The sequence below is a fragment of the Corvus hawaiiensis genome, chromosome 23 (genome assembly GCF_020740725.1).
Source record: "Corvus hawaiiensis isolate bCorHaw1 chromosome 23, bCorHaw1.pri.cur, whole genome shotgun sequence".
Taxonomy (NCBI): domain Eukaryota; kingdom Metazoa; phylum Chordata; class Aves; order Passeriformes; family Corvidae; genus Corvus; species Corvus hawaiiensis.
The window spans coordinates 4,797,824-4,825,192 of record NC_063235.1 but is presented as its reverse complement, the minus strand read 5'-3'; the positions used below and the strand labels follow the sequence as shown (position 1 = coordinate 4,825,192).

General features: G+C 54.2%; 1 protein-coding gene across 2 annotated transcripts; it reads left to right on the top strand.

Annotated features, from left to right (window-relative positions):
- Positions 1 to 4,857: 4,857 nt before the first annotated feature.
- TFAP2E (transcription factor AP-2 epsilon) lies at positions 4,858 to 27,369 on the top strand. 2 transcript variants are annotated; one of them, XM_048327046.1, is made up of 8 exons: positions 4,858 to 4,994; positions 5,121 to 5,567; positions 5,875 to 5,926; positions 18,925 to 19,143; positions 21,601 to 21,829; positions 22,048 to 22,166; positions 25,159 to 25,300; positions 25,859 to 27,369. In XM_048327046.1, exons 1-8 carry the CDS (start codon positions 4,968 to 4,970, stop codon positions 26,145 to 26,147), a joined length of 1,524 nt encoding a protein of 507 aa, XP_048183003.1. In that variant the 5' UTR covers positions 4,858 to 4,967; the 3' UTR covers positions 26,148 to 27,369. The 2 variants fall into 2 exon arrangements, with proteins under 2 accessions (XP_048183003.1, XP_048183004.1); XM_048327047.1 differs by lacking the exon at positions 18,925 to 19,143.

Below are 27,369 nucleotides of genomic sequence, written 5' to 3'. Positions count from 1 at the left end.
GCCTTGGAAAAGAGAAGAACTTTGGAGCTGAGCTGGGAGAGGCTCCTCAGCCTGCCAGGAACACATCCCTGCACCACAGGGAAACACCAGCAGGAAAAGTTAGGAATACAATGCCATGTCAGAAAAAACACCCAAACCCTCAAATCCTTTACCTTCAAGTGTTTCCAGTCCTGTACACTCTTCTGCCTCTGGTCAAGGGTGTGGGCTTCCCATTAATGACATCCACTAATTAGTGCTAATGAGAGATAGGACCTGTATCACCAGGAGGATGCTTTGCTATTCCCAGTGCGGTGCTGGGCTCACTGTAGGCAGCTGATCTGGTTTGGCTGTGGTTCATCCCCGTGGGCAGTGGTTGGAGCTCCCACAACACCTGACCAGAGATCCTGCCTGGTTCCAACAGTTCCACAGTTCCAACACTAGCACGGTCCTAACCAAGAGGCCTTTGGTTGCTGGTCTTTAATTCCCTGAGAGGCTACCTGGGAGCAAACCAAGAGCCTGGGAAGTCCTCCAGTTTTATCCTGCCCCACATCTTAGGGAGTGGAGTTTGGCCACCAGCAGGTGCCTGGAGAGGAGCACCTGTGCCTCATTCTCACACCCTTCAATGGAAAGTCACATTAGCTGTGAGCAGGACCATCCGTGCCCTGCCAGAGATGGAGCCTCCCTGAGACCCTGACGTCTTGTCATGTATTTGTTTCCTTGCATGAAACAAAATATGCTCCTCATGAGCTTCTCACTGCTCCTGAGCTGACAAAGGAAGGGGTGAGAGTCCCACCTTGCTCTGGGATGTTACCAGGCTGAATGCCAGTGGAGATGGCAGAGCTCCTTGAGGAATATCACTGCTCTCTTGTCCCAGGACACTTTGCAAACATTCTCAGACAGAGCACCCCCAAAAGGACTGTTTTGCCTCCCTGAGACTGAGTGCTATCAACAGTGAGCACTGCACGTTCAGGAGGGGAGGGCACGGGAGCTGTTGGAGGCCTCCTGCCACGTGGGCATCTCTGTTAGCTCCACGCATGCCAGTCCACAGGCTCCAGCACGCCCAGCTGGCTCAGCCCACACGAGGGAGATGGTGCCCCAGCAACCTGGCCAAGGCTTCAAAGGCTGCAGAGTGTCCTCAGCCACCCTGAGCTTTGCAAGCCCAACCACAGGTTCTGCCCCTGGCAGTTGGCATCTGTGGGCACCAATGATCTGGTGCCAGAGAGGTGGATGTGGCATCATCTCTCTGCCAGTGTTTGAGATCCCAGCATGGAGTGGGATTGCAGCCAGCAACACCCAGAGCAAACTGTGCTTCATCTCCCAGTGCGTTTCCAACACCAGGACAAGATCTCCAGGAGCAAGATGATCGTTCACTGTGCTCCGACAAGATGGACAAGGCCCCAGAGGAGCAGATCCACATTCTGTTTCTCTTTGACAGCTTAAATGTCATAATGCCATTGCAAACCTGACCATGGCATCCATTATCTTACAGCATTTATTCATCTCAACCCAAAAGCACTGGCAATAAAACTAAATATTTCATAAGGTTGTTACTTGGCTGCTGTGCTGTCAGAACCCAACGTAGCCCCCTTCCTCTTGCCATGAGATGTAGGAGGGGTGGTGAGGGTGGAGGTCTGAGCAGCAGCAGGGGGGCTGCCGCATTCAGCAGGGTCCCTGATCTCCCCAAAGCCCTGCCTGGCTCTCCAGACCCACAGCAAGGAGATTCCTTCCCCACCTGGATTTCTGGGAAGGGGATGTGGGAATTAATAGGGGCAGGCTGTATTTCCCTGAGGTGTTGATGGGAGCTGAGCCTCTGGAGAAGAACTGGTTCATCTTTGACTAGGGAAGAGCTCTGCTCACATACCTGAGTCTCAGTGCTCTCATTGCCCTGCTCCACCGCATGTTTGTTGCTGACCCCCAGGAGCAGAGGTTGCTGCCTCAAGCCCCTCACATGCTCCTGGCAGTGCCGATGCAAACATTGATCTCCTGGGAAGGAGCTCTGGGACCTTTGTTACAAAACCAGTTTTTCAGAGATTTCTGGCTTGGGTCCATGTGCAACAAGTGGTCCCTGGGGTGGAGACCTTGCCCAGACTCACAGTGAATGCTTCCTGTAGCTGGGGGGCGAGGGGGCAGCTCTTGTGTTGAGGACCTCAGCAGAACCATGTCACTGTTAGGAAACAGGATGTATGGCAGAGCAAAACACAAGCACAGCTGGAAGTGTGGTCCTTCAACAGGGATGCTAAAGAACAGGTAATGGGGAGCTGTGTCTGAGCCTCCTGTGCTCAGGTGACCCCAGCAATTGTCCTGGCCAGGTTGAACCAGTAACAAAACCAGGCAGCTGCTGGGAGAGTGTGTTGGCAGCCGCCTGTATGACAGTCCTGGGCCCTGCCTGAGACCTCGGGAGAGCAGGTAAAAGTGAATAATTGTTCAGCAGCAGCACTGGTGCCTTAATGCGTGCCTTCTGTCCATGAGAGGCCCAGGGGTTTGGTTTGCCCTCATCATCAGGCAGGCACTGTACAGAGGGTCTGGGGCAGTGGAGAACTCAGGCAGGTCTTGGACGTCTTGCAAGGACAATTCTGGTGCTCGTAGGGCTCTGAGGGTGCTGCTGGGCAGGACCCCAGAGCTGCGAAGGTGCTGATTGTGCTTCCAGAGAAGGTGAGAGAAGGTGGCAGAGCAGGGTAGCTGCTGGTGGTTTCCCACAGCCCAGAGTCTGTTGCACCTCTGTTTTCTCCTTCCTGAGCACCGCTGTGTTGTGCTGGGGAGGGCAACAGCCCCCAGCAGCCCTACAGTCCCCAGCTCCAGGCTGCACTGGCCTACTGCCCCAGCCTAATGTGTTCCCATGACCCCAGTTTGCCCAGCATGTTCCGTGAGGGGCAGAGGACAGCTCTGCATTTTGTATTTCCTTCCTTTTGTCTGTCAGTGTTGCAGGTTTCCTCTGCTCTATCTCATTTTTGGGTGGAAACACAGCTTCACTCCCAGTTGCTGCCAGGGACCATCCTCCTGCTTGCCTGCGGTTCTGTACAGGCCAGCTCACAACCCTTCCTGCCTGGATTTTGCACAGTTTCACCTCTTTCAGATGAATGAAGACTTGACATTATATGGACTAGACGAGTGAGGGACATTAAGAATGAACTGGAACATAACTGCAAAATACAGCATGTCCAATCCAATTTTTCCTAGCAAATGAAATGGATCTGGTGGAAAATAAATACAGAACTTCCAGGAGCAGCGTCCTTGAAGCGCTTTTGAGTGGGATGAAGAGATTTGAATGGATCAACCCTCTATACCTCTGCATATCCCTCCTCCCACCCTTAAATGCCATATTTAACAGAAATAAATTAGAATAAACGATCAGCCCTTGCCTCCTAAAGACAGGTGGCAGGGTAATATTAAAAGAAATGAATAAAAATTCATTTAATGAGCATTGTTAATTAAACCTGGAAATCAAAGAGGTCTGAGTTGTGGGAATTCAGAGGAAAAATGAAAATGAAGGGAGCTGTAGCTCCGGGCGGGAAGAGTGGAATTAAATTAACTGCAGTGTGGGGTTGTGTTTGTTGATGTCGATCACACAGCACGGCGTGTTGCAGCTGGGGGTGAAGGGTTTGTGCTCTGCTCCACGCAAAACACGCGCTGCCAATGGAACGTCCCGCCCAGCGATGGGCGGCCGGCATCCTGCGGGTGGCACGGTGAGACCGCGAGGATCCGCGGTGACACGCCACCCCACAGCCCGGCCACGGCGCCCGTGGGCCGCGGGGAGCCGTGACCGTGGTGTCCGGGTGCCGCGAGTGTGCGTCGGGGTGTGAGAGCGGGCGAGTGTGTGCGTGTGCCCGTGTGGATGGGCATCCCCGCTCCGCCGTGGGGCCGTGGGGCCACGCCTGCGTGCCCGTGATATCGGGGCGGTGGGGGGGGGGGATGTCATTGGGTAACCCAGTGCCTCTGGCGGGGCCTTCTCGTCTGCCCGGTTCGCCTCGCTGGTGTCCGGTGCCCGGTGCCGCGCTCAGGAACCCGGTGTTGCGGGCCCGCCTCGTCTTGCCCCGGAGGGAGGGCCCAAACCGAGAGTGAGGGAGGGATGGAGAGGCGGAGGGAGGGAGGGAGAGGCGGAGGGAGGGAGGGAGAGGCGGAGGGAAGGATGGAGGAGGGCGGGGAGGCAGGCATGCTGACCGTCGGTGTTCCCCGTTTTTCCCTGGCTCTGTTGCACCCGGCGCTCACCCTCGCGTCCGTCCCTTCGGGCAGGGAGTCAGGCCCAGAGCACCCCCAGACACATCTTTCTGTCCCCAGTCCGGGCTGCAGCTCCCGCTCCCCGTCGGGGAGGAGGGTGAAGCGCCCCGGGAGGAGCCCCGAGCTCTCCCGGCAGGACCGGCCCCGAGCCCCGCTCCCGCCGTCGTCGCAGGAGGTCGCAGCTGCCGCCGGGGCCCTCGCTGCTCTCCTGTAGGGGCCCCGCACCCGGCTCGGGCTAATAAAGTCAAACCGTAGAGCATCGCCGCGGCCCCGCAGCACACTCGCACCCTTGGGCTCTCCCGACCCTCGGGGTTTGCTCCCCGGTGCGGCCCGGGGCGATCCGCGACAGGACTCTCAGGCAGCGCAGCCCGGGGCGGGGGCACCCCGGGTGGCACCGGGGGGAGGGTGTGCGGTACCGTGCGACAGGGGAGCGGGGCCGCCCGACGGCGCGGGGGTAGCACCAGCCACGCTCCCAGGGGGCTGCGGGTACCCCTCGCCCCTCGCCCCCCGCCCCGGCCGCCTCCCGCCGCGCCCGCTGTCGGGAGCCGTCGGGGCCCCGCGGGAGCGGGCGGCGCGTCCCCGTCCCCGCGCCCTGACGCGCGCTCCCGGGGCGGCGGGCGCGCCCCCGCCGCTATAACTGGCGTGCATGGAGTCGGGGCCGGCGCAGAGGAGCGGGCGGGCGATGGGAGACGCCGCTCCGGCGGGATAGAGGGGCGGAGACGGGGGCGCCCCCGGGGCCCGGCCCGCCCGGGGCTTGCCACGGGCCCGCACCGATGCTTGTGCACAGCTACCCGGGCATGGTGAGTGCGGGACGAGCACGGGCGGGACGGGACGGGACGGGACGGGACGGGACGGGGGGTCGGGGGCTAGGGGGCTAGGGCCGGGAGTCCGTGCCCGCCTCACCGCCGCTGTTTTCGCCGCCGCAGGACCGCGCCGAGGGGCTGCCCGGGGCGCCGGCCGGGGCCCGCCTGCCGCAGCTGCCATCGCTCAACCAGGCGCCCTACGGCTCGGCGCCGCCGCTCTGCCACACGCCCGCCGCCGACTTCCAGCCGCCCTACTTCCCCCCTCCGTACCCGCAGCCGCCGTTGCCCTACCCGCAGGGCCAGGAGCCCGCTTACCCGCACCTGGCGGACCCGTACGCGGCGCTCAGCCCTCTGCACCAGCACCAGCAGCCGGCCTGGCCCCCGCAGCGCGGCCGGCAGGACGAGCCGGGGCTGCTCTCTCAGACCCACCGCGCCCTGGGGCTCGACCCCCGCCGCGAGTACCCCGCCGTGCCCCGCCTGCTCCACGGGCTGCCCGACGGCGGCCACGGCCTCGCCGACGGCCCGCTGGGCCTCCACGGCCTCGGCCACCACGGCCTCGAAGACATCCAGGTACGGGGGGACGGCGGGAGCGCCGGGAGGGTGCCCGGGGTGGGTTGGTTGCGCGGCGACGGGGACAGATCCCGATGCCTGCGCGACCGGGGACTCCCGGCCGGGAAGAGTCGGGTCCCACGGTGTCCGTACCCCCGGGCAGGCAGAAACACGGGGCAGGGGATTCCCGTTACTGGGGCTCTCTCGTGCCCTCAGAATTCCTTCTGGCCGGGGGCAGCGGGTGGATCGGGCCGCGGCAGCGCTGTCTCCGCGCCGCGAGCAGCCGGTGCCAGGTGCCGGCTGACGGCTCTTTCCTCGGTGCTTTCAGGCCGTGGACGACGGCGGGATGAACCTGCTCGATCAGTCCGTGATCAAGAAAGGTAAGAGCGCGGCGGCTCAGCCGGGAAGCGGCACCGGACCGGGCCCCACTCCTGCCTTCGGGGCTCCCCAGCGTCGGGTCCCCCCGCGTCCGCCCTCCCGCGGGGCCGCCCCCCGCCCGTCGGGAAGGGTTCGCTGCTGTCCTCGGCGAGACTTAAACGAAAGCGGCGGGTCCCGGCGGGCCAGCGCGCCCACCCCCCCCCCGGCCTGCTGCTCTCCCTCGGGCGGTACCGCGGCCGCCGCTCCTTCCCGGTACCGAAGGCCCCGGACTGGCGAACTCTGCTGTCGGGGAGCGCCGGGGCCCACCCCGCCGGCGGCCGCGTACGGTTTGCGTGGAAAGCCCGGAGATGCCCCGGCGGCTCTCGGCGGCAGCTCCCGGTGCTCCCGGTCCCGCCGCCCCCGGTCGGAGCCCCGCGCCCGGCGACGGGGGAGGCAGCGCGGGCCGCGAACAGCTTCACACCGCCCTGGGCCGCGGCGGATCGGGCCCGTTCGGCGGGACTGGTAGCGAGGGGAAGGACACTTTTAACAGAGACGAAGAGGTGGCGCAGCTTTGGGGCCGGTGCTGCCCGTCCTTGCAGCCGGGAGGGTCCCGCGGTCCCCCGGGCGGCTCGTCCCCCTCCTCGGCAAAACCCGGCTCTGCGGAGACCCCCCTCTGCCGCTCCAGAAACCGGGCTTCGCTCCGGGACTGGAGGGGAGGAACAGCCTTCCCCGCCGGCGCGGGGAACGGGGCTGCGGGCAGCGGTCCCGCACGGCCCCCGGGCTCTCCCGCGCCCGGTTCTGCCCCCGGGCTGACTGCCCCCCCGCATCCCAGTGAACCGGTGGGTAGAACAGCTCAACTCCCTAAAATATTTCTGTACTAGACCTTCTGCCGGGGCGTTGGGAGAGCGAGAAGGGGGGCCCGGGAGCGTTCGGTGCGGTGCTCGGAGCGATCCCTACTATGGAATCTTCCAGCACTGCTCTTGGCTTCTCCCCGCGATTTTTTACAGAAATATGTGGATGGGAAGGACGCGTTAAACCTCCGACCCCCGGTGTGAATGAACCGCAGCCGCCGGTGCGGATCGGTAACGTGGGCCAGTAGGTGCCACAGCCCCGCAGTCCCGGTGCTGGTCCCGGCCGTAGCCGATCCCCGGTAACTGCACGAAAAATCTCCCGATCGTGTGGTTGTCCCCCAGCTGCCACTGGGCGTTTCACGGGGGGAGCGGCGCTCCCGGTGCTCCCTAGAAATGGCTGTTCTAGGAACACGCGGCTGCCAGCGGGACATTAATGACCCGCGTTAATTGAGCTTTAATCAGAATGCTGGAGAGGCGTTTCATTAGACACTCGGGCGTGAGGAATGGTTGCAGGAAGCTGAGGGGTGCTTGGGCCGGGCAGGAGCACCCCGGAACCCTCGAGAAACACCCCGCAGTGGGAATGTTTGTCTGGAAGTTCGGTTGGAGTTACAGTGATTCGTTGAGGTTTTCCCCCTCCTTTTTCCAAACGCGCCATAAGTTAGAATTCTTCGTCTTCTATCGGGAGGATTTGTCGTTGTTTAGTGTCTGGTTTTTGCCTGAACATTCTCTAGTCCTCTAGTCTTGAAAAGAAAAAAAAAAAAAAAAAGAAAAAAAAAAAAGAAAGGAAAAGTAAAATTAAAATATCTCTGGCTGAAGGTGGGAACGGTGCAAAGAGGTCGACCGCAGCCCCTGTGCCCATGGACACTTGCTCTTCCCACGCTCGTTCTCGTTTGGGTTTTTAAAAAATTTTTTAATGTTAATATATTTTTTCCTTACCTTTTTTTGCCTTCTTTTTTATTATTTTGACTTTTTTCTATTATTATTCCTGTGTTTGGAGCGCGAAGCTCCGAGATTGCTGGAGAAATCGATAAATCCAAAGCCAGGAGCGTGTTTGTGGGGGGAATTGGGCAGCCACACTGGAAGCGGCGGGACGGAGCCACCGGGGGTTTCTTGGAGCGGCGGCAGCAGCGGGGGCTCTGTCCCGGCACTGCTCCGTCATCCCACCCCGCTGTCGGGGCTCGGGAGAACGGGGACCGAAGCCGATGGCCACGCTCCCCTTTCCCTGCCCCTGGAAGCTCCCAAACGGGCGAGTTCAGCTCAAAAGAAATCTGAGGAATTATAGAAGCTGCAGCCGGGAATCCCGGATCAAACGCCTCTGCCCTCCACTCGGCCCGGGGAATAAATTCCTTTACATTCGGCTTTATTTAATTTTTAAGAATATATAAAATGTGGTGGTTGTCACTCCGCTGTCTCTGTCAGCTTTGAGCTGTGTTCGGAGCCTCAGCGGGGCCAGAGCCGAGCCCGGGCCCCCGCAGGCGAATGACACCCCAGGAAAAATAAAATTAAATTAAAACGATCTGAGGCAGCTCCCGGCGGGTCCCGAGCAGAAAGTGCCCGAGGGGGCGGCTGGGCAGCAGGGCTCGAGGACCCCCTCTCTGAAGGGAGGGAGAGTAAACCCTAAAAAGCACCGTTTTGTCCTAAATCGCACCGAGATCCCAAATACCGATTAATCCTGGAATTCCTGACGGAATGGCTGTCGGACAGAAACCTGATAGAAACCTGTGCGTGTGAAAACAGATATCTCTCGCCTAATTAGTTGCCGAGATACTGTTGTCCTGGTTCAACAAAATATTAATCACCTACCCCAAATCCCCAGATCTCCCTTTTAACTCAACTCCTGTCCTTGGAGCCGCATTTAGTCCCCGGTCAGGAGGAGCTCGGAACGGGAGGGAAGAGCCCGCAGCCCCGCGCTGTCCCCGCAGCCTGTCCCCTCCCGTATCCCGGGATTTCGGGGCCATCCCCACGGCAGGGGGGTCATTGCCGATGTCCCCCCGCACGGACGGGCCCCGCCGCGGGCGCGGGGCTGCGCTGCCCGGCGCGGGGAAGATGCTGCCCGGAGCCTCGGAGCGCTGTGTGGGAGCATCCCTGGCTGCGTGTGTGTTTTCCCTCCTTCCCTTCTTAAATAAACTTCCATGGTTCCAGCAGTTAATGTAATTCCAGGGATTTTGTGGGGGTCTCTGAGACGCGGTGCACTGACACCCTCTCCCCGCGGAGTGTTTCCTCGAGCCTGCAGCGCACCGGCCCTTTGGCTGCAGGTAACCCCGAATTTAGCAAGTGGAGAGGAAAAGGGGGGATTCGCCCCAGAAAGTGTTCGGGGAACCGCCCCGGGACCCCCATCCTGCAGTCCCGGCGGTGGCTGCGCGGTGCTCGCATCGCGGCCGGGGACGCCGGGTCCCGGCGGCGGGGGCAGCCCAGGGAGGCAGATCCCGGCTGGGAACAGGCGCTCAAATATCCATTTCCACCGTTTGCCCTCGGGACTGGCTCCGGTTCGTTATCCCCGTGGTGATCCCTAGGGCTGGAGGCGCCGGGTGATGCGGGGGTACCGGGAGACCCCCGGTGAGGGGGTCCAGTTTGGTTGCAGGGTGCAGTGTATGAGCTGGGATTTCACTTGGAGCAGGGAGAGATGTGATAGCTCTGAAAAACGGAGGATGGGTTTTCCCCCCGTGCTGTTGTGATAAATGGGGCGATAGATTTGGTGTGGGAATTAAATGGATAAAATCCTGGATAGGGCAGCAGAGCATTTATGAATACCTTGTACTCCCGTTTGTTGGTTATCCCTTTTTTTTCAAAAGTATTTCAGAAAATGTTTCCTGTGTCTTTCTTTTGTTGTTGTTTTGTTTGGGGTTGGGGTTTTTGTTATTATTATTATTGCTATTATTATTATTAATTTTACTTTTCCTTCCAAACATTTATGTAAGACCAGGAAGATATTAGACTGGGAAACATTGAAATTAGCTCGAAAAAGTTTGGTTGGGGCTCTGGCTGCTTTAGTCTACAGCAGCTCAGGCATTTTCTGCTCCATTTTCCTGATGCCCTGCTGTTTAGAAGCCCAGGTCAGCTATCGAGGTTGGGCTGTGAGACCCCCCCCAGACATAAAACTGGGGACTCGGCAAGCCCCGAGCTCCTGGTGCAGGGTGCGACCTTCTGGTTATGAAATCAAGCATTAGGTCGTTGTGCTCAGTAGCAAAAAATCCTGCAGCTTGGTTGTAAAATAAGGAGGGGTTTTATTGCTTTCACATCCTTTTGGGATCAGCAGAAAGCTTCTGAGAGAGCCTTTTTATTACAAAGAAAAATACAAATCTCTTTCCCTGGCACCTGGGGACACGCTGGGGTGCAGGAGCAGCCCCGGGTCCTGCCGGCGGTGGGCCAGGGTGAGCTGGGGCCCTGTGGCAGCGGGAGCAGGGTGAGCCATAGGGGCCGGTGCACCCGCTCGCGGGCACAAGTTTTGGCTGTGGCATTTTACAACCTGGAGTAGAGACAGAGCAGGGTGTGACCAGCATGGGCTCGCACTGGCACCCAGGCGCACACAGCGCACATCCCCGGGCTCTGCGGTGAGGCACTGGGACCTGGTCCTGCCACTGTCCCTCGTGTTTGTGGATGTGGCTCTTGCCACTGTCCCTCGTGTTTGTGGATCTGGTGCTGCCACTGTCCCTCGTGTTTGTGGATCTGGCTGCTGCCGCCCTCCCTCATGTCTGTGACTTGTTCCAATTTCCATCTGAGGCTTTTGAGCCACTCCGAGTGGCAGTGCTAGCGTTTCTGCTCAGGAATGTGGACCTGTTTGGCTGGATACTGGACAGACAGATGGAAAGCTGTGCCTCAGAGCCCACAGTCAGGAGTATTGCAAGAAGTAGCTGTCACTACTAAGGAATGCGGCAGAGGAGGGAGATTAAGACCGAGATCCTTAGATCCACTCGCCACCGCACGCAAGCTCCAGGTTTTGAAGCCAAGTCTCCCTGTGTGCTTCTCAAGCTGGTGGGACTGGTGGGACTGGGGCACTGGCATGGCAGCAGCGGTGCCATTTCTCCTTTGTTTTGGTGCAAGGAGGAATTGACCTGTAAGAAATGTAAGAAGCCATATGCGGCAGGAAAAAAAAAAATCCTGAAAGAATGGTAGATTAGATAAACATCATTTCCTGTGACGAGCAAGGTAATAAATGAGGTCATCCTGTAAAATACCTGGGGCTGGGAAGACACAGCTTTTATAGGACTGTCCAGGGCCATGGGTGGAGGTACTTGGCTGCCAGTCAGCTGCAGGGTGCTGGGTTTGCCGGGGAGCCCTCCCAGCTCTCTGCAGCTTCATTTGCGGCGGTAGTTTGCCTGAGTAGGAAAAGGGGCTCACTCAGGACAAGCCGGGTCTTGATTGGAAGTTTTGCTGCCTTAATGCTGCTCACGAATGCTTTAAAGTTTTGACAAGCCCTCGCACACACCGGGAGAGAGAGCAGCGTTCCTCAAAACACAGTCACACATCCTGATCCCGGCACTTCCCCCTCGCGCGCACACGGTGCGCGGCAGGAACACCTACTAATCAAACAGAGAAACTTAAAAGAAAGTTTTCACTCTGAACTGCATCCAGATCACCATTCCTCCATTAAAATTATATTTTTAATGTCCTATAATTGCACCAGGATAAGCCCAGGTGTGTGTTCATGTGAGATAACACACGCGGCTACTGGTGAAGACGCTGGGCTTTGTCTCAACCTCCCTAGTGCCTCCCAGGCATGTGTTATCTCCAAGTTTCATGTACATTGTCATGACTTACTGTTTAATTAGATGTTTTTAAATGAATTTTTTTCTTTGTTAGAAATAAAGAGCAACTCTTAAAGGGTAGGTTCAGAAAAGCCAGCTTGGGTTGTTTTTTGGCATGTGGCTTGAGCCAAAGCAACAGCACCTCTGCTCTGGGAGGTGGACCTCAGGTGAGGCTTCTCCATGGACAGCACCAAGCGAGCACCACAGACATTCTGGGCTGGCTCTGGTGCACCTTCCCCTCCATTTTGGGTGTTGTGAGGTATTTTTGCAGTTTGGTGGCCACTGTCACATCACCACCCTGGCTCCCACAGGGGCTACGTCATCCACAGGTGGACTGGCAGTGGGGCAGCCTTCACCAGGTGACACCTGTGGTGTTTGTCCCTGCAAAGGAAGAGGTGCCAAGATCTTAATTCGTGAGACAGCACGGGTACCTGCCTCACTGGGGTCCCACAGGACAGCATAGACACAGGCAAGACCTATAGGGACCCACAGATGTCCCTCCAGCCCAGGGCCACACCAAACCTGCAGCAGAACAGAGGCAAACACAGACTATTCCTCCCAGTTTAATAATATTCCAAGATACATGATCTCAGAAAAATAATGTTTGCAATCTCTCTTAATTATTTGAAGAGCCTAAATGAGGTTCTCTGAAGTCCTAGACTAGCACTCTAACCACTAAACCATCCCACCCTTTCCTGTGTGATCCAGGGAATTACTCACTCTTGCTGTCCTTCCATTTGTTTGTTTATTTTAATTCTTAATGGAGGAACTAATTAGCAAATGTGGATGTGATGCTTGGAGCTGCTGCATGCTCAGCTCTCATCTCCCTGCCCTGTCCCCAGCCCAGCTCCGTTGTGCCCAGGTATTGCCTTCCCTTTGGTGAGAAGTGGTGTGGTTTGGTGGGAAAGGGCAGAGAAGCACCTGGGAGTGAGAGGGAATTGCTAGAAACGAGCCCAAGGTACCCAATGCAATTAAACAACCCCAAAACACAGCATGGCAGGAGCTTGGGGCTTGGAGCAGGACAAGGGGAGCTGGGAGCAGGTTCACCTTCGTGGCTTAAAAATCCATCACAGCATCTGCCATGCGTGCTTGGGATTCCAGCCGGGCTGAGTCTCCCCACCCTCTATCTCAGGCATTTATCTGGCATCAGTCACCAGAGTGCCTAGGCGCCAGGGAGAGAGGGATCGGGTCAGGCTCTGTTCCCTCTGGACTGGTCAGACAGGTCCCAGGGAGCAAGTGGTGTCCCCAGGGCTCCCTGGGAGCCCCAAAGTGGCCACATGCATGGGAGAAAGCAGAGCCACCATCCCAGGGCTGGAGAGGTGCGAGCAGAGGATCTGACTGAGGGTGCTCAGGGAGGTTTCAAGCACAAGATCCCAGTTAGCAAAAGAAGGGGCAGCCATTGAAAAATCATCTTCAGAGAGTTTGTCCCACCAATACACTGGTGTCAGCAACCCAGGGCATCTGAGCAAGGGAAAGGAAAAGCCTCTATGCTGTGAGAGTGGGTGAGCAGTGCCTGTCCCCAGAGCAATCCCGGGACAAGCCGGCAGCTCCAGAGGAGCCGCTAAGCCGAGAGATTCACGGCGCTGCGGTCAGACCCAGACTGAAACCCCTCCAGCTCAGCGGGCTGGCAGCGAGCTCGGTATGAAGGGAAGAATTTTTTCTATTATTATTCATGTCTAATCTTTGCTGAAGGGTCTTTTGCCCTTCCACAGCCTGAATACATTTAACAAATTGACAGGAGCATCACAGTGGCTTCCACAGGATCGGCCGCCGCTCACCGCGACTTAGCAGCTTTGTTCTCCCCATTTAGCTTATGGGGATCCCAGCCACACAAATTCAGGTGCATCTATAGGGAATACAGGGAAAACCTCTCAATTTATTTATTGTAAAATGGATTAAACTGTTTAAACACATAAAGATCCCATTTGCCCGGGCACCAAAGTGTTTGTGCTTCTAAAAGAATAAACTTGGGGTGGTTGATGCTACAGGCAGAGCGATGCAGTGTGCGAGGCCGGGAGCACTCGCTGCAGCACAGGCAGGGGTGACATTAGATGGGAAACTTCCCTTGGTGTCAGCAGGAATAATGTGGGTTCCCAATTCCTCTGGCTTAAATCCTCGGGCCCTCCAGCCTCCCGTTTCTAAACCTGCTCGGTTTGTGTTGTGAAACATGAATTCTATACGGGCAGAATTTGAACTGAATTTTAAATAATTATTCAGTAATTGAACTGAAATTTAAATAGTTAATTTTCTAATGTAGATATGAAAGGGCATAGCTGCAGATTCAGAAAAAGTAATTTAGAATCAGGGGGAGGGAAATAATATGAATTAATAGACTAATCTGACTTTCTCCAATGAAGTCCCTGCATCAGGGCAGCTTCCAACCAACAGCACAGGAAATAGCTCCAAACACTTTGTCACTCAAAAAGCAGAACCCAAATAATTTTCATTCATTCCCTTCAAAGGTTCAGACACCTGAGGTTTACGATTTAAGGGGACATTTTAATCACTGATATTTCGTGCCTTCCAGTGAGATGTTTCTGCGGTTACTGCTCAGGCTGTGACATCAGGGTTCTGCAGACAGCAGAATCCACTCCATGAAATGAAGCATGGAAAGGAAATATATGGGAACTCACCACAAATTAATTGTGAGCACTTTCCAAAAAACTGACAAACTTTTCTGAACAGCAGCATATTTGAGGACGAGTCATTCCTAAATGGTAAAGCAGGAAAATGCATTAGCTGAAATTATCAATTGCATCAAGCACTTACTAATCCCCTTCCCAAGTCCTGCAGGAGCACAGGGGGCTGAGTAAGTTCTAATATTATATCAGCTGGCCATTCCTATCAAAGCACAATGTACTCAGCAGGGACCATCCATAACCAAGCCATTGTACCCACTGATTCGGGGGAGCCTGAACCTTCCTGTCCCATCGAGCCATCCCAAAGCTCCCTAGGAGACACCTGCAGTGATCCATGGTTGGGACTTCACTGGGTCAAACAGAGGCATAGAATGAAAAATGGAATTAATATCACATGAGAACTTCATATTTCTTTCCCAACCTGATGAATGGATTTGCATGGGAAACAAATGTTAAATATGGGAGCTTTGCATAGGCATGGGACCTCTCCTGATTAGCTTTCTCATGGGAATAGTTTGAAGTTGTATCCCTGCTCTCCTCTGAGGGTCCGAGATTCATTTCCCTATCAGGACTCAGCAATCTCAAAAACCCGCATATAAAACCAGGATTCTTTCCATCCTTCCATTTGAAAAGGCCGATGGTGGTGGTTCCTAGAGAGGCTCTTTGACACGGGGACTTGGTTCAGGTTGTGCATTCGAGATAAAGAGAATACCTGTATAATCCCCTCTGGGAAGAGGGGATAATTACAGAGTGCGCGTTTGAAATACAGCTGATGGCTCTGACCTCCTTCTCTGGACCATCAATAAATACCTCTCTGCTGAAACACCAGGAAATTGGAGCAGCTGAACTCTGCAGCACCTCCGCCCTGAAAAAGGGCTTTTAAAGGCATGGCGGGAGCAGCTGGCCCTGGCTCACACCCACATCCAGATATTTTTATATATGTATCTCCATCTTATAATTTACATCACAGACATTCAAACTAAGGTTAGATGAGCTCACTGACAGCTCTTCCTGGAAGACAACAGCAATCCCTCACCTCTCTGCAGCACTTTCATCAGGGGCTGCACACAACCATCCATCCGCCCTTGCTTCCCACCGCTGCCGGCCCGGAGCGGGGCAGAGCAGCAGGACCCCCGTCTAGGGAACAACCCGGCGGGTTTGGGGCTGTCAGCGCTGCACCTGCACAGCCACGGAAGCAGAACCTGGGCACCTGCAGCGGGTTTGGAGGGTGCAGGTGTCCCCTTGCCGGGCAGCACGGCTCAGGTCTCCGCCCCGCAGCGATGCCCGAGGCAGCAGAGCTGACCGGGGCACGGCCCTGGAGAGGGACGAGGGCTGAGAGGCTTTGCGGGGGGCTGGAGACAGCGCTGTTGTGCCTGAAGATGAGTGATTGCTTTGTCCCAGGTTGTCTCCTAAGGCGATTCACTGGTACCTCTTTAAAATGCAACCTCAACAGTAGCACACTCCCACTTTTAAAGGGATGTCGCAATAAAAGCTCCGATATCCAGGGATTCCGCCTTACCGAGGAAGAGAATTTACCTGTGATGTATCTGGGGAGAGAAGAAAACAGACTTGTAAGACGGGCAGCGATTTGCATGTTCCCTCTGGACTTGTTTTTCCCCTCACAGCAGCCCGAGCTCCAGCTGGAAATGGAACAGAACAAATAACACCACGATAACGAACTCAATTCCCAAGTACCACAAATTTTCCTGCTTACAAATCATTTTGCAAGCAGGCAGCACATTTCTCCTATGGAAATGAGTCGGTATTTCGTATTTTTCTCTTTTTGTAGGCAAAGTTTCTTTTCCCTTAGACCCAAAAGTCGATGGTTTGCTGCCAGCCCCCGAGCACGGGCACCGGCTCCCGCAGCTCCCGGCAATCCCCGCACCGAAGACTGAGCCGGGCTGCAGATGCACCTTTTTCGCCGAATATTTACATATCAAAGTATCCATTTCCAGGAATCACAATGGTAATTTCAGCCACAGTTTTGGCGAACAAAGATGAGGAAGGAGAAGGAGTGCAGGAGCACTTCCCCTTAGGGTGGAACATCCTCAACCCGGACCGTGCGGGAGAGTGAGGATGAGGAAGCAGAGGCGCAGGGCTGCGGATCGGTTCGTGCTGGATTTCGCTGGGGAAAAGCAGGAAATTCTCCAAGGTTTTCTAGGTAAAAGCCTTTGAAGAATGGGTTTGTTTTGCTCCTTCTTTTTACCTCGAACTTTAAAGGCAAGGGATGCACCTCTGCAAGGCAGAACAGAAGTGGCAGAAACTTTGTGCTTGCTTTTGGGACACTTAGAAGGCCTGAGCCTCCTCACTCCATTCACAGGATTCACAGCCGAGCAATCCATTCAGCCGTGTTTTTATCTTTCTCCCAGCTGTCTCCTGAAAAACCCTCAGGGAGACAAGGCTGTGACAATCCCATCCCACCTGCAGCATCGCTGGAGGTATCGGGACCTCCTGCTGTTCATGGGAATTGCCTTTCCATTGCCTGTCTGCTTCAAGGGGCATCATCACATCCTGTGCTCAGGCACTGGACCAGCTCCTCCTGGGTACATTCAACACCCAAGGACTTCTCACCTGGAGAAATCTCTCACCAGAGATTTCTTGGCAATGTTTAATTGGCTATCACAGCATCCCTCCCAGGTAGACATTATTATATTATTATCTGCAATTTGTTGCTGGAGACAGTCAAGCCCAAACCGGGATAGTGACTTGTCCTGTGTCATAACACAATTCCATGCTGGCTATACCAGACACAAGGAGATAACCCCAGGCAGGCAGGGTGTTCTCCAGCTCAGGGAAGTCAAGGCATGAAGCCTTTGGTGTTTTTGGCCACCAGGACTTGTTTGAAATCACTCTCTCTCTGCATCAGGATTTTTTGAGCCACAGAAAATGGAGTTGTGTGAGTTCCATCATCTGACAGTTACACCAGGGTACGTTTAAAAGACAAACCAGAGCTGACTCAACAGAAAAAGGCACCGCAGATGGGAGATCACAAACCTCGTGGTTCACAGCAAAGATGAAGCCAAATGTACCTGCTGCAAGCACAGGGGCAAATGACTCGCATGGGAATTTGGATCTCTCCACTGCTGCTCACACACACCTGGAATATGATGGATTGCAAGTGGCAGTCAAACTGCCCTTGAGGTGAGGTTCAAGGCAGCAGTGAGAGGCTGAGTCTGATGGAAACACTTCCTGTGAGGTGTACAGAAGAAATGAGGATCATTTCCCTTCCCACACTCAGCAAGATGCTGCCGTATGCCTGTTACTGCCACGCTGCCATTCTACCACAGCACCACGAGCCAAGACGATGTGGTGACAAACAGCTCAATTTCACAGTTTCCTACAGAAAATCCAGAGCTGTAAAAACAGAGGCTGTACGTAATCAGCCGGCAGCACAGCACTTCCCAACACTTGGGCAATAGCTGAAGGCTGGATTGCTCAGAAAGGCATTCCCACAGACTGGAATTGCACACACACAGATCATGCCCACGTACCTGAGCTTTGGTAAATCATTTAACTTGCTCTGTGCCTCAATTTTCCCCAGCTGCACTGAGGAGTTGGCTTGAGTCAGGAGTGAGTTAATGGCGGCTGGTTCTGTACCAGCACCGGACTGAGGGTCAGCAATGCGTGAAGCCCTTTGAGGTCTGCCAGCATAACCTTATTCCAAAATCTGTTTTCCCTTTCAGATCTGAGCCCTCTGACATTGCCACTGCTTGCCTGTGACCAGCCCACCTGCGGCATCCCCAGGGCAGGTCAAAATGCTTCACAGGGGTTTAAGTGAAATCTGCAGCCAAGCTCACCTGGATTTTCTGATTTAGAAGTAGCAGGATTAATCTGAATAAACAACACTTCCAGAGGAAAAACCCTCTCAGAAATGCCAGGCAGTTTAAGAAAAGAGCAAAAAAACTTTAGGGGGGCATAGTGAAGCAACCAAGACTCAATAAATAATAATTGATAAATAATAAGAACAGATAACAAAGAGAAGAGGACCTTGCACTCTCCAGAAGTGCTCTGAGCAGTTGCTAAAGGTCTGAGGTCTCCTTCTTCCCCTTTCTTTGGCTGAATCAACCCAAACTCCCACTTGTGCCCTGCCATTTATAGCTTCCTGGGGTGGGCTGGGGTGACCCAGGGGTACCCTGTCCCACTCATCAGGCTGGGCTGGAGGGGCACTTGGTTGGGCACCAGCATCCAGCCCTTCCCTCATCAGCTTTTGTAGCGTGTTGTTCTGTCATTGTGTGCACGAGCATCTCTGGGATGTGTTTCTGCTGACAAGCCCATCCTCTGTGGTCAGGAGTGGGACCTGAGCCTGCCCAAGCCCCTGCCAGGGGGACGCGCAGAGGGAGAGCCGGGTCACTGTGGGAAAGGTGATGTCCTACTCCCATGCCACAAACGGGTGTCTCCTATGGCTGATCCTGGAGGACCTCAGAAGGGCTGACGAGTGCAGTGACGTGAGGTGACATTTCCATCCCCAGCTGCAAAGCACCACATGCATCTCAGGTCCTTGCTGTGCCCGGCTGCTCCTTCACTCGGGCACAGTGACACTGCAGGCCCCCACTCACGCTGGGGCTGTTCAGTGCCTCAAACCTCGACGTGCAGACCCCGTTTCTGCTCCAGAGGGTCGTTTCTCTGCGCCATAGCCGGGATGAGCCCTCGGCACAAGGCTGTGGGAGCGGCACCGAGCACTTCCCGGCTGGGCTCGGAAGGGCGCAGGGGGTCGGCGCTGGGGCGTTGGGCTGTCGGCCGCGTGCTGGGCACCCGCACCGCTCTCATGCTTCCTTCTTGTCTGCAGGCTGGCTCAGGTGCTCCGATCACCTGCTGCTTGCGGGAACAGGAAAGCAGCAACTGAAGATCGAGGGGGACTTTTGGTTTACTCAGATGACAAGAGACAATTTTGGTTCCCCAAAAGCCAAGGAAACAAAGCTGTCAGGCTTTAATGGTAGCTTGTCTCCCTCCTGCAGCATGTTTATGGGCAAACAAGCTGCAGATCAGACCAGGCAAACAGCAGCAGGTGAGGCTCAATAACACTAATTCATGATTAATGGCAAATGTGGCTTTGTTTATTCTTGTTGTATTGAGGCAATGCTGTCTAATGGATGAAGCACTGCTACAGGACTCCGGGCTTAGTTCCCAGCGCTGCCGCCCACTCCATCCCTCCCTCGCACCCCGTGTGTCCCGTGAGGGCACAAGCTCTGTGTGACACAGGCACCCTGTCCTACACCTGCACGTGCCCAAAGTGGCGGGGCTGTGGCCTTGGCTGAGGCCTTGAGGCAGAAGAGCGAGGCCAATATCCACGCTCGGTGCCGGTGCCTGCCTGGTTTGCTTGTGGCACAGAGCTGGGCTGACCCAGCTGTGCCGGGCTTTAGCCTTCACAGCAGTCAGCTCCGGGGCACAGCTTTCCAGGGCTTTGTTTCTGACAGTAGTATCATTCCTAAAACCTCCAGTACGTGTTTCCCAAGTGTTGTGTCTCCATGCTGCACACCAACATCATCCCTGCCTCCCTGTCACTGCCTGTGGGACAACTGGCAAATACAGAGCTGTATCCAACCCTTCTCCAGCCCAGTTTTCCATAGGCTCCGGTGTTAAGTCACACTGGTGCCAGCTGGGTTTGCCTCCTCCCCAGATGCTGTGTCCCATGGATGTGTGGTGAGGCACGATCCCTCTCCCTGCATGGCTCTGCTGTCCCCCGGCTGTGCGCAGGTCCCCGGCCACGCATGCGGCTTGAACGCAGCCACGGCATGATCGCAGGCATGCACAGATGTATCCAAATATAATCCAGGTTACAGAGTGTATCAGTTACGCACAGCTCTTCACACGATACTACAAGCAACACCTGCTCCCCAGGGGGGTCTGGTTTGGGGCTGGCCTTTCTGCAGCAGAACCCCGTCGCTGGGACCCTGCAGGGCTGCACGCCTCAGCAGCGCTGCACGGGTATTTGCAAACCACGCTCTGACTTTTGATTCTAAGGGATCCCCTAGAGACTAACCTAACCTGTTCTGGGACGGTGGAAGAAAGCTTTGAAGTTGCTCCTTCCTGGAAATAGTTCTGGTTTCCTACATCTCATGGGGATGTTCCTGTGTTTTTTCTGCCCTGGACCAACCTCAGTCATGGCAAGCACCGACTGCAGCTGCCGGCTCCAGCAGGGCACTGGTGCATCCTGCCCTTTGCTCCCTGACTTTGTGCAAGTTTTGTGCTGGGAAGAAACTCCACGTCCCTCAGCTCCTTTCCATTCATCCCTTAGTCTTAAAACATGAGTCATTTTTATGTAGCATGTGCTGATTTTTATTGCCATGCTAGCGAGTCGTTGAGCTGGATTTACAATATGCCGATTGTAAGCACCCCCTCGTAGGTCCAGTCCATGTACCCTCCCTGATTAATCCTGGGGCTTCTGTTTCATTTTGGGCATGTGTATTTCCTTCATAAACCATGGCATTTGCTGCTGTGTTACTTGCAGGAACCATCTGACTGTGGAACAGTCAATCCTGGAACCACAAAGAATGCCAGGGCTGAAATGATCTTTGGATTCTTTCAAAACCTGCTTTTTTTCCACTGAGTTAAATTGGTTATTAATTTCAGAGCATAAAAGCCAAAGAGATTTGGCACAAATCTCAGCCACAGTTTTAACTTATAAACCTTTATTGCGTCTAAGAATGTTTCTTATGGAATGACAAATGGGAAAACAGAGCCCCTTTGCCCTGGTGTGATGCTGTAGGCCCAATGTGACGCTGCAGTCATCAGTGCCTGCCTAACCTTGTGTTAATTGACTTTTGCCCATTAAGCAAAGGGAAGTTTGTGCTGGATTAATTGGGTTTGATCTTCTCAAGCTTCCTTTAAGCCAGGGATGATGAAAGTTTAGGGCTGCGGCTTGTTGTGGGGCTAATCCCAGAGCTGAAGGCAAAGAAACTCTTTCCCCCGGTTCCTGTGGGCACATAGTGGAAGCACAGCTCTTGGCCAGCCCAGCAGCTCCCAGGTTTGGGGCAGGGAATGGAGGCTCAGGTGGTTGGTCCTGCCTGGTGGGACGCAGTGTGTGCTGGCACAGGGCCGGGCTGCAGCTGCAATCCCGGGAGGGGATCGGCATCCTGGCCAGCGGGACCAGCCACGTTTTGCCTGGCCACCCACCTCCATGGAGCACCCAGAGGGACAGGGAGGGCAGCTGGTCACAGGTCCAGCCAGCGACGCTGCGGACAATCCTCAGCCTTCCAGAAGACCAGCCCAAACCTCGGCTTTAATTACAGCTGGGCTGGGAGGTGTGGGAACGCACCCAGGTGAGGGCAGCGCCCAGGCTTCTTCCTTTCCTTTAACCTTTATTTAGTTTAGTTTCATCACCCCACGTTGCTTCTCTCATTGAGGAAAATAAGGAACTAATGAGACATCCTGTGCTGCTGTCTGGGGGGAGCTGGAGAGCTGCCTGGAGAGTCTGGGTCTCTCAGCCACAGTCTCCTCTTTTCTCCCTCTCCCTTGTCTCCAGTGCCCATTCCCTCGAAGGCCAACGGCACCACCATCTCCACTCTCTCCATGAACAAAGATGGTCTGATCGGAGGGGTCACGAATCCAAACGAGGTTTTCTGCTCCGTGCCCGGCCGCCTCTCTCTTCTCAGCTCCACCTCCAAGTACAAGGTGACGGTCGGGGAGGTGCAGAGGAGGCTCTCGCCCCCCGAGTGTCTCAACGCCTCTCTCCTCGGTGGGGTCCTCCGCAGGTAAGCTGCCCCAAGAGCCCCAAGATCTATGTTCAGCACCAGCTCTTACCTCTCTGATAAAAAGAGATGAGAAATTCTGGTGTGTGCTACATTAAGGAACAGTATTTTTATTGCTTTTTCTTCTTTCCTTTCAAACCTCAAAGCTTAAACTAGGACTGTGGTTTTTTTAACATGAATTACATGGAAATTTGTTTTCCCTCTTCATTTTCTCTTTTCAGAGCCAAATCAAAAAATGGGGGTCGGTGTTTAAGGGAAAGGTTAGAGAAAATTGGACTAAATCTACCTGCAGGAAGGCGCAAAGCTGCCAATGTCACCCTGCTGACATCCCTTGTGGAAGGTAAGAGTCTCTCCCTGCTTCTGTGGAGAGTGGAGTGCCAAAACTTCCATCCCTTTCATTTCCAGCTTTCCACAAACCAGAACTCTTAAAGTATGAAGTGGTCACCACTGAATGAGCATGGGAATGTCCCTGTGTAGGTCTCCACGCTGATTCAAGAATGTGTCCTTTTAAATGAACATACCCTTGGGAAGGCAGTGGGCAGAACACAAATGAAACCAAGACAGCCAAAGTCCAAGAAAATGTCCAAGCATGATGGCCCTGTCTGTGTTAGGAAGTTGGAACTGCATGATCTTTAAGGTCTCTTTCAACCCAAACCATTCTAGAACTCTATGATTCTATGTCTGTTTTCCAAAACTCAGCCATTTCGGTTGGATCAGATGCAGCCCACGGAAAAGGCTTCCCCCATGGATGCTGAGTGGAGCTGTGAGCATCCTGCTGGCTGGAGCTCAGGGTATCCCTCATTTCTATGAGCTGGTTCTAATAGTTGGGTCACAGAGACCAAACACAAAAAAAGCTTGAATAAAGCTGCCAAGAATTTCACAGCTGCTCTGCAGCCCCATGTGCCCACCTAGGGCACAGCTCGGGTGCTTTCGACCATGCCTCCCTTGGGCAGCATCCCAAGCTCAGGTCCACGTCTTGTCTTGTCGCCTGTAAGAAGGAAACGCCCCATATCCAAGTCCTTCCCTCCTCCAGGAAATGAGTGAGACACCAAGGAGATGTCAAACTGCTCCGAGGTTTTGCTCAGGTTTGTAGCAGCCACCCTCAGAGCTATGGAAAATGTGCTGCCCTGGCAGGCAGAGCCCTGCCCAGACTTGTGAGTTGTCCCTGCCTAACTCGGTTACTTCCTCCTCTCCTACTTCTCTCCACCATGGAAATGATGATGTTGCCTCCGCTTCCTCGGAGAAAAGCACATGGGGATGCAAACAAATGGAATGACAGCTCTGCCTCCCTCTGAGCTCAGGAATCCATTGTGTCCGTGCCCGTCTCGGTGCAGGCAGCTGCCTTCAGATCCTGAATAGAAAATCATCTCCATTGTCACCAGCAAATTAAATGACCCGCTTCATTAGGCGGAGGTTGTTACCGAGGGCAGTTGGTTCCCGCTGAATGAAAGGCTGATTTCCATGAAAAGAAAAGAAAGAAAAGAATGAAGGAAAGAAAGGAAGGAAGAAATGTACAGTTTGATTTCAAGTGGCTGCTGATGTTTTGGTTCCTGCTTCCCAGCTCATAGTAAATAGGAGTGGTGCCATGTGTGTTTGATGAATATAATTTCCTCCTGCGTGTAAGTGTGATGGAACCAGGGGAAGGTTCCATCCCACCCAGAGGAAGGTGCCATCACCCAGCACACACAAACTGGCTTGTGCCTCTCTGCCCCAATCACACTCTTTCCTGAACATTTGCTGTCTTGGCTTAATTTGTTTTCTCCCCTCTGCCTTCCTGATGTCTAATTATTTAAAAGACACAATGGATAGGGTTTTGAGTGCTAATGGAATATTTTTTTTTACACTGACCCACAGCCACTCATACAGATGGGGAGGATGTTCCTGGAGAACCCAGGGAGCATCAGGTAGAAACAGCTCCCTTGGGAATCATACACCAAGCACTTACCCTCTCTTGGGCAGCTGCTCCATGCGAGCAGCTCCAGCCTGGACCCAGGGGAGCAGCAGGGCTGTATTTCCACTCCAGAAACATCCCTAAGCTCTTGGAAGGAGGTGTGCCCTCAGACAGGCTCTTGCTGCCTCCCTGCCCACCACAGCCCTCTGTGCACTCTCCTGCAGCCTTTCCTCCTCCTCAGGATGTGGCTCAATGTGGCTTTAACACCAAAGCCAGAGTGCCCTGTCCCCCTGACACCTCTCTAATCCAGCATCCAAATTGCCTTTAAAAAAACATTAAATGTACAGCCACTCACACACTCATGGAAGAAACAATCCTGGCTCCAGCCCTGGCTCTGACCATGAGGTCACTCAGCTCTTTTTTATTATCCTGGTAAGAGTTTTCCAGCAGTTGCTCCTTTCTGACTGTTTTTTTAACACACAAGCATCTGCAGTTCTGATTCTTTAGGTTTACCTTATTTGCTCTTTCTTTGGAGGAGGAGATGAAGTGGAAACTATTGTTGTTATGTGGGAAGCAGAGACACTTCCTTGTAACAGGGCTCCACAGACCGAGCTCTGGGAGCCAGGCAGGCTGGGATGGGATCTGGGTTAATGCTATTAGGATGGATGGTCTAATACATGTGAGCAGCAGGGGGGCAAGGCAAATTAGCTTTGCCTGCCCGACCGGGATTTCGGGTGTTGGGCATGATCAATTGCCATCAGCTCTGATTATTTCCATGGGGATGCCTGGAGATGGATCAATTCCATCAATGGGTGGGTATTTCCACAGGGTGATGGATACGCAGCCTGCACGTCCAGCCCGAGGGCCCCCGGGAGCTGTGGGGGATGTAACCCCCTTCCTTCCTCCTGCCCCTTCCTCCTGCCCTGGTCACGGGGCTGAGGTCACTCTTTGACCCTCCAGTCTCCCTTTCAATCTCTTCTCAATTTGGAGAGGCCAAGCAGGAAATTTGGGAAGAAGTAGGGAAAGGTGCAGCAGGGAATGTTCCCAAGTAAGAAATGCCTCTGCTATTCTTCCTTTTGGAGCAGGTGTCTGAGTCACACCTAACCCTGCTCCAAGGCCAGCACTGTCTTCATGCTCTTGTAAAAGGCAGTAAAGGCAGGACCCATCTGCTCTTTAGAGCTGGCACTGGCTCATTTGGCCCACACAGACTAATTGCCTTACGGATGAGAATAAGAAACTCAGTGGTGTTTCTGCAGCAAGAGATGAAGGTGGGGAGAGCTCTTGGGTGGCCACTGAGACAGGGAAGGGCCCCAGTCCTACCAGAACCGAGCCCCAACAGTGAGATGGCTGAAGCTGCTACAGAAGTCCCCAGTTCCCAGCTCCCAGTTCCCTTTCACACTGGTGTTGGCACAGTGCTGATGTTCCTCTGTCCTGCTCGCAGGTGAAGCCATTCACCTGGCTCGGGACTTTGGGTACGTCTGTGAAACGGAGTTCCCAGCCAAGGCGGCGGCAGAGTACCTGTGCCGGCAGCACTCCGACCCCACGGAGCTCCACACCAGGAAAAACATGCTTCTGGCTACCAAGTGAGTACAGAGGGCAACGAGCCACTAGCATGTTTGGTATCACCAGCCTGGGAGGGCAGTGTTAATCCCTAAAGTTTACTCTTCCATGGGGAAGGGATGGGCTACAGGAAGATGTCCAGCAAGGGGAATGGCCTGCATGGATTGAAGGGTTCGCTCCTGCATGGGAGAGGGCAACCCAGCCCCGGGGAGCATTGTGGTACTGCCTCATGTGCCCCTTCAAAGCAGGAGCAGCAGCAGTGGCTCCAGTTCAGCACCCAGGGGCTTTCCTCAGGCAGAAGCCAAAAACTCCCAGTGGGGAGGTGGCTGTTAGGGCAGGGAGCAGGAAAAAGAACCACCAAACGCACCCAGAGAAGTTGTGGATGCCCCATCCCTAAAAGTATTTAATGCCAGGTTGGATGAAGCTCTGAGAAACTTGATCTAGGAAGCTGTCCACACCAGAGGGGTTGGAACTGGATGATCTTTTAGGTCCCTTCCAACCCAAACTGTTCTATGATTCTATGACTCTGTGCCCTGCAGCTCTCCATGTGCATTGTTAGTGACCAAACCGCTCTCTTTCAGGCAAATTTGCAAGGAATTTGCAGACCTGATAGCCCAGGACCGCTCTCCGCTGGGGAACAGCCGCCCCTCTCTCATCCTTGAGCCCGGAGTCCAGAGCTGTTTGACTCATTTCAGCCTGATAACCCATGGCTTCGGGGGCCCGGCCATCTGCGCCGCCCTCACCGCCTTCCAGAACTACCTGGTGGAGTCCCTCAAAGGGCTGGATAAAATATTCATGAACAGCACAGGGAATGGGCACACGACCGGCGACTCCAAAGCGTCAGACAAAGAGGTGAAGCATCGGAAATAACAGCGCTGCCTCCCCTGGTGGGAGCTTCCCCCGGGCACCAGCGATGGCTCCAGGGGGAGAGATGACCCAGTGCACTGTTTTTTGAACTGCTGAGTTTGAACGTGTGAGGCAACTCATAAAGCAAACAAAGAAAAGATAGAAAAAAAGAAGATTTAAACAATTTAAGAAGAAAACAGTGCTAATGAACGTAGTGAGACTGAGAGAAGCCAGGCTGATGGCTTTGGGGTTTTGCCTTTTGTTTTTTTGTAACGTGGATGCAGGAAGCCAAGTCATGTGCAATTTGATTTTATTTTGCTTTTTTAAAAACCCATCGTGAAATCCTGACATGCTCCAGGAATTTGTTCCAACTGAAAAACTGAGAGGAAAGAGCAAAAGCCTCATCAGTGCAAGACGCAGAGCAGGAGCAGCCAAGGGCAGGGGGATGGAGCGCTGGCTCTACCTGGATTTATCTGCTGGTTTTGAGGCAAACACACAGGAAACCTTCCCCTTTTCCCACCCACAGCCCAGTCCTGATGCCAGGTCAAGGAAAATTGCTGGCAGAACTGCTGTGGATTTAAAGCAGGTCCAGGCTTTGTTTACAGCTTCAAACTGAGACTCACTGTGGATTTTCCCGTGGGCTGAGGAGCCCCAAGCCACAGCACGAGGGAGGAACAACCACAGCCGCTGGGTCCCAGGGCAGGATCGAGGGACTGCTGCCCTCCCGGCTGGGGACAAGGCAGGTGAAGTTAAACCCAGGACTACATAAAACTCCACAACCTACAGATAACAGCACACAAGTTTCTAAAATTAGTAATAATAATAAATAAAGCACAAGGAGCAGAACTTGAACCAGGCCAAACTGAACTGTTCTAAATCTGTATATATTTATTTATGTGTAATTAAAATCTGAAAGTTTTAAAATGTCCAGTGCAAGTTATTTATATCAAATTGAGTTGGGTTTTTTGTTTTGCCTTTTTTTGTTTGTTTGTTTCTTTGTTTTGGGTTGGGTTTTTTTCTTTTGAAAGATGAAAATCTTTGGATTTTCTGCCATTAGAAATGGGAATGAAGTTTTGGATCCACCAAACTGTAGCATGGACAAGCTAGGCTGTGATGATGAAAACTCTAGAAGTTCTGCAGGATTTTGTACTTGCTGTTGTTTCTCTTAATGCTGCAATAGATGTACAACACCCACACCACAATGTCATTCTCATTCTCTTAATAAACCTCTTTTTATTTGAAGAAA

Bases quoted from the DNA above. Each gene is read 5' to 3' on its own strand.
- TFAP2E (XM_048327046.1), top strand. From the start codon at position 4,968: ATGCTTGTGCACAGCTACCCGGGCATG. The intron at 19,144-21,600 runs GTGAGGCTCAAT...CCTTGTCTCCAG, and splicing joins GACCAGGCAAACAGCAGCAG to TGCCCATTCCCTCGAAGGCC. The intron at 22,167-25,158 runs GTAAGAGTCTCT...TCCTGCTCGCAG, and splicing joins GCTGACATCCCTTGTGGAAG to GTGAAGCCATTCACCTGGCT.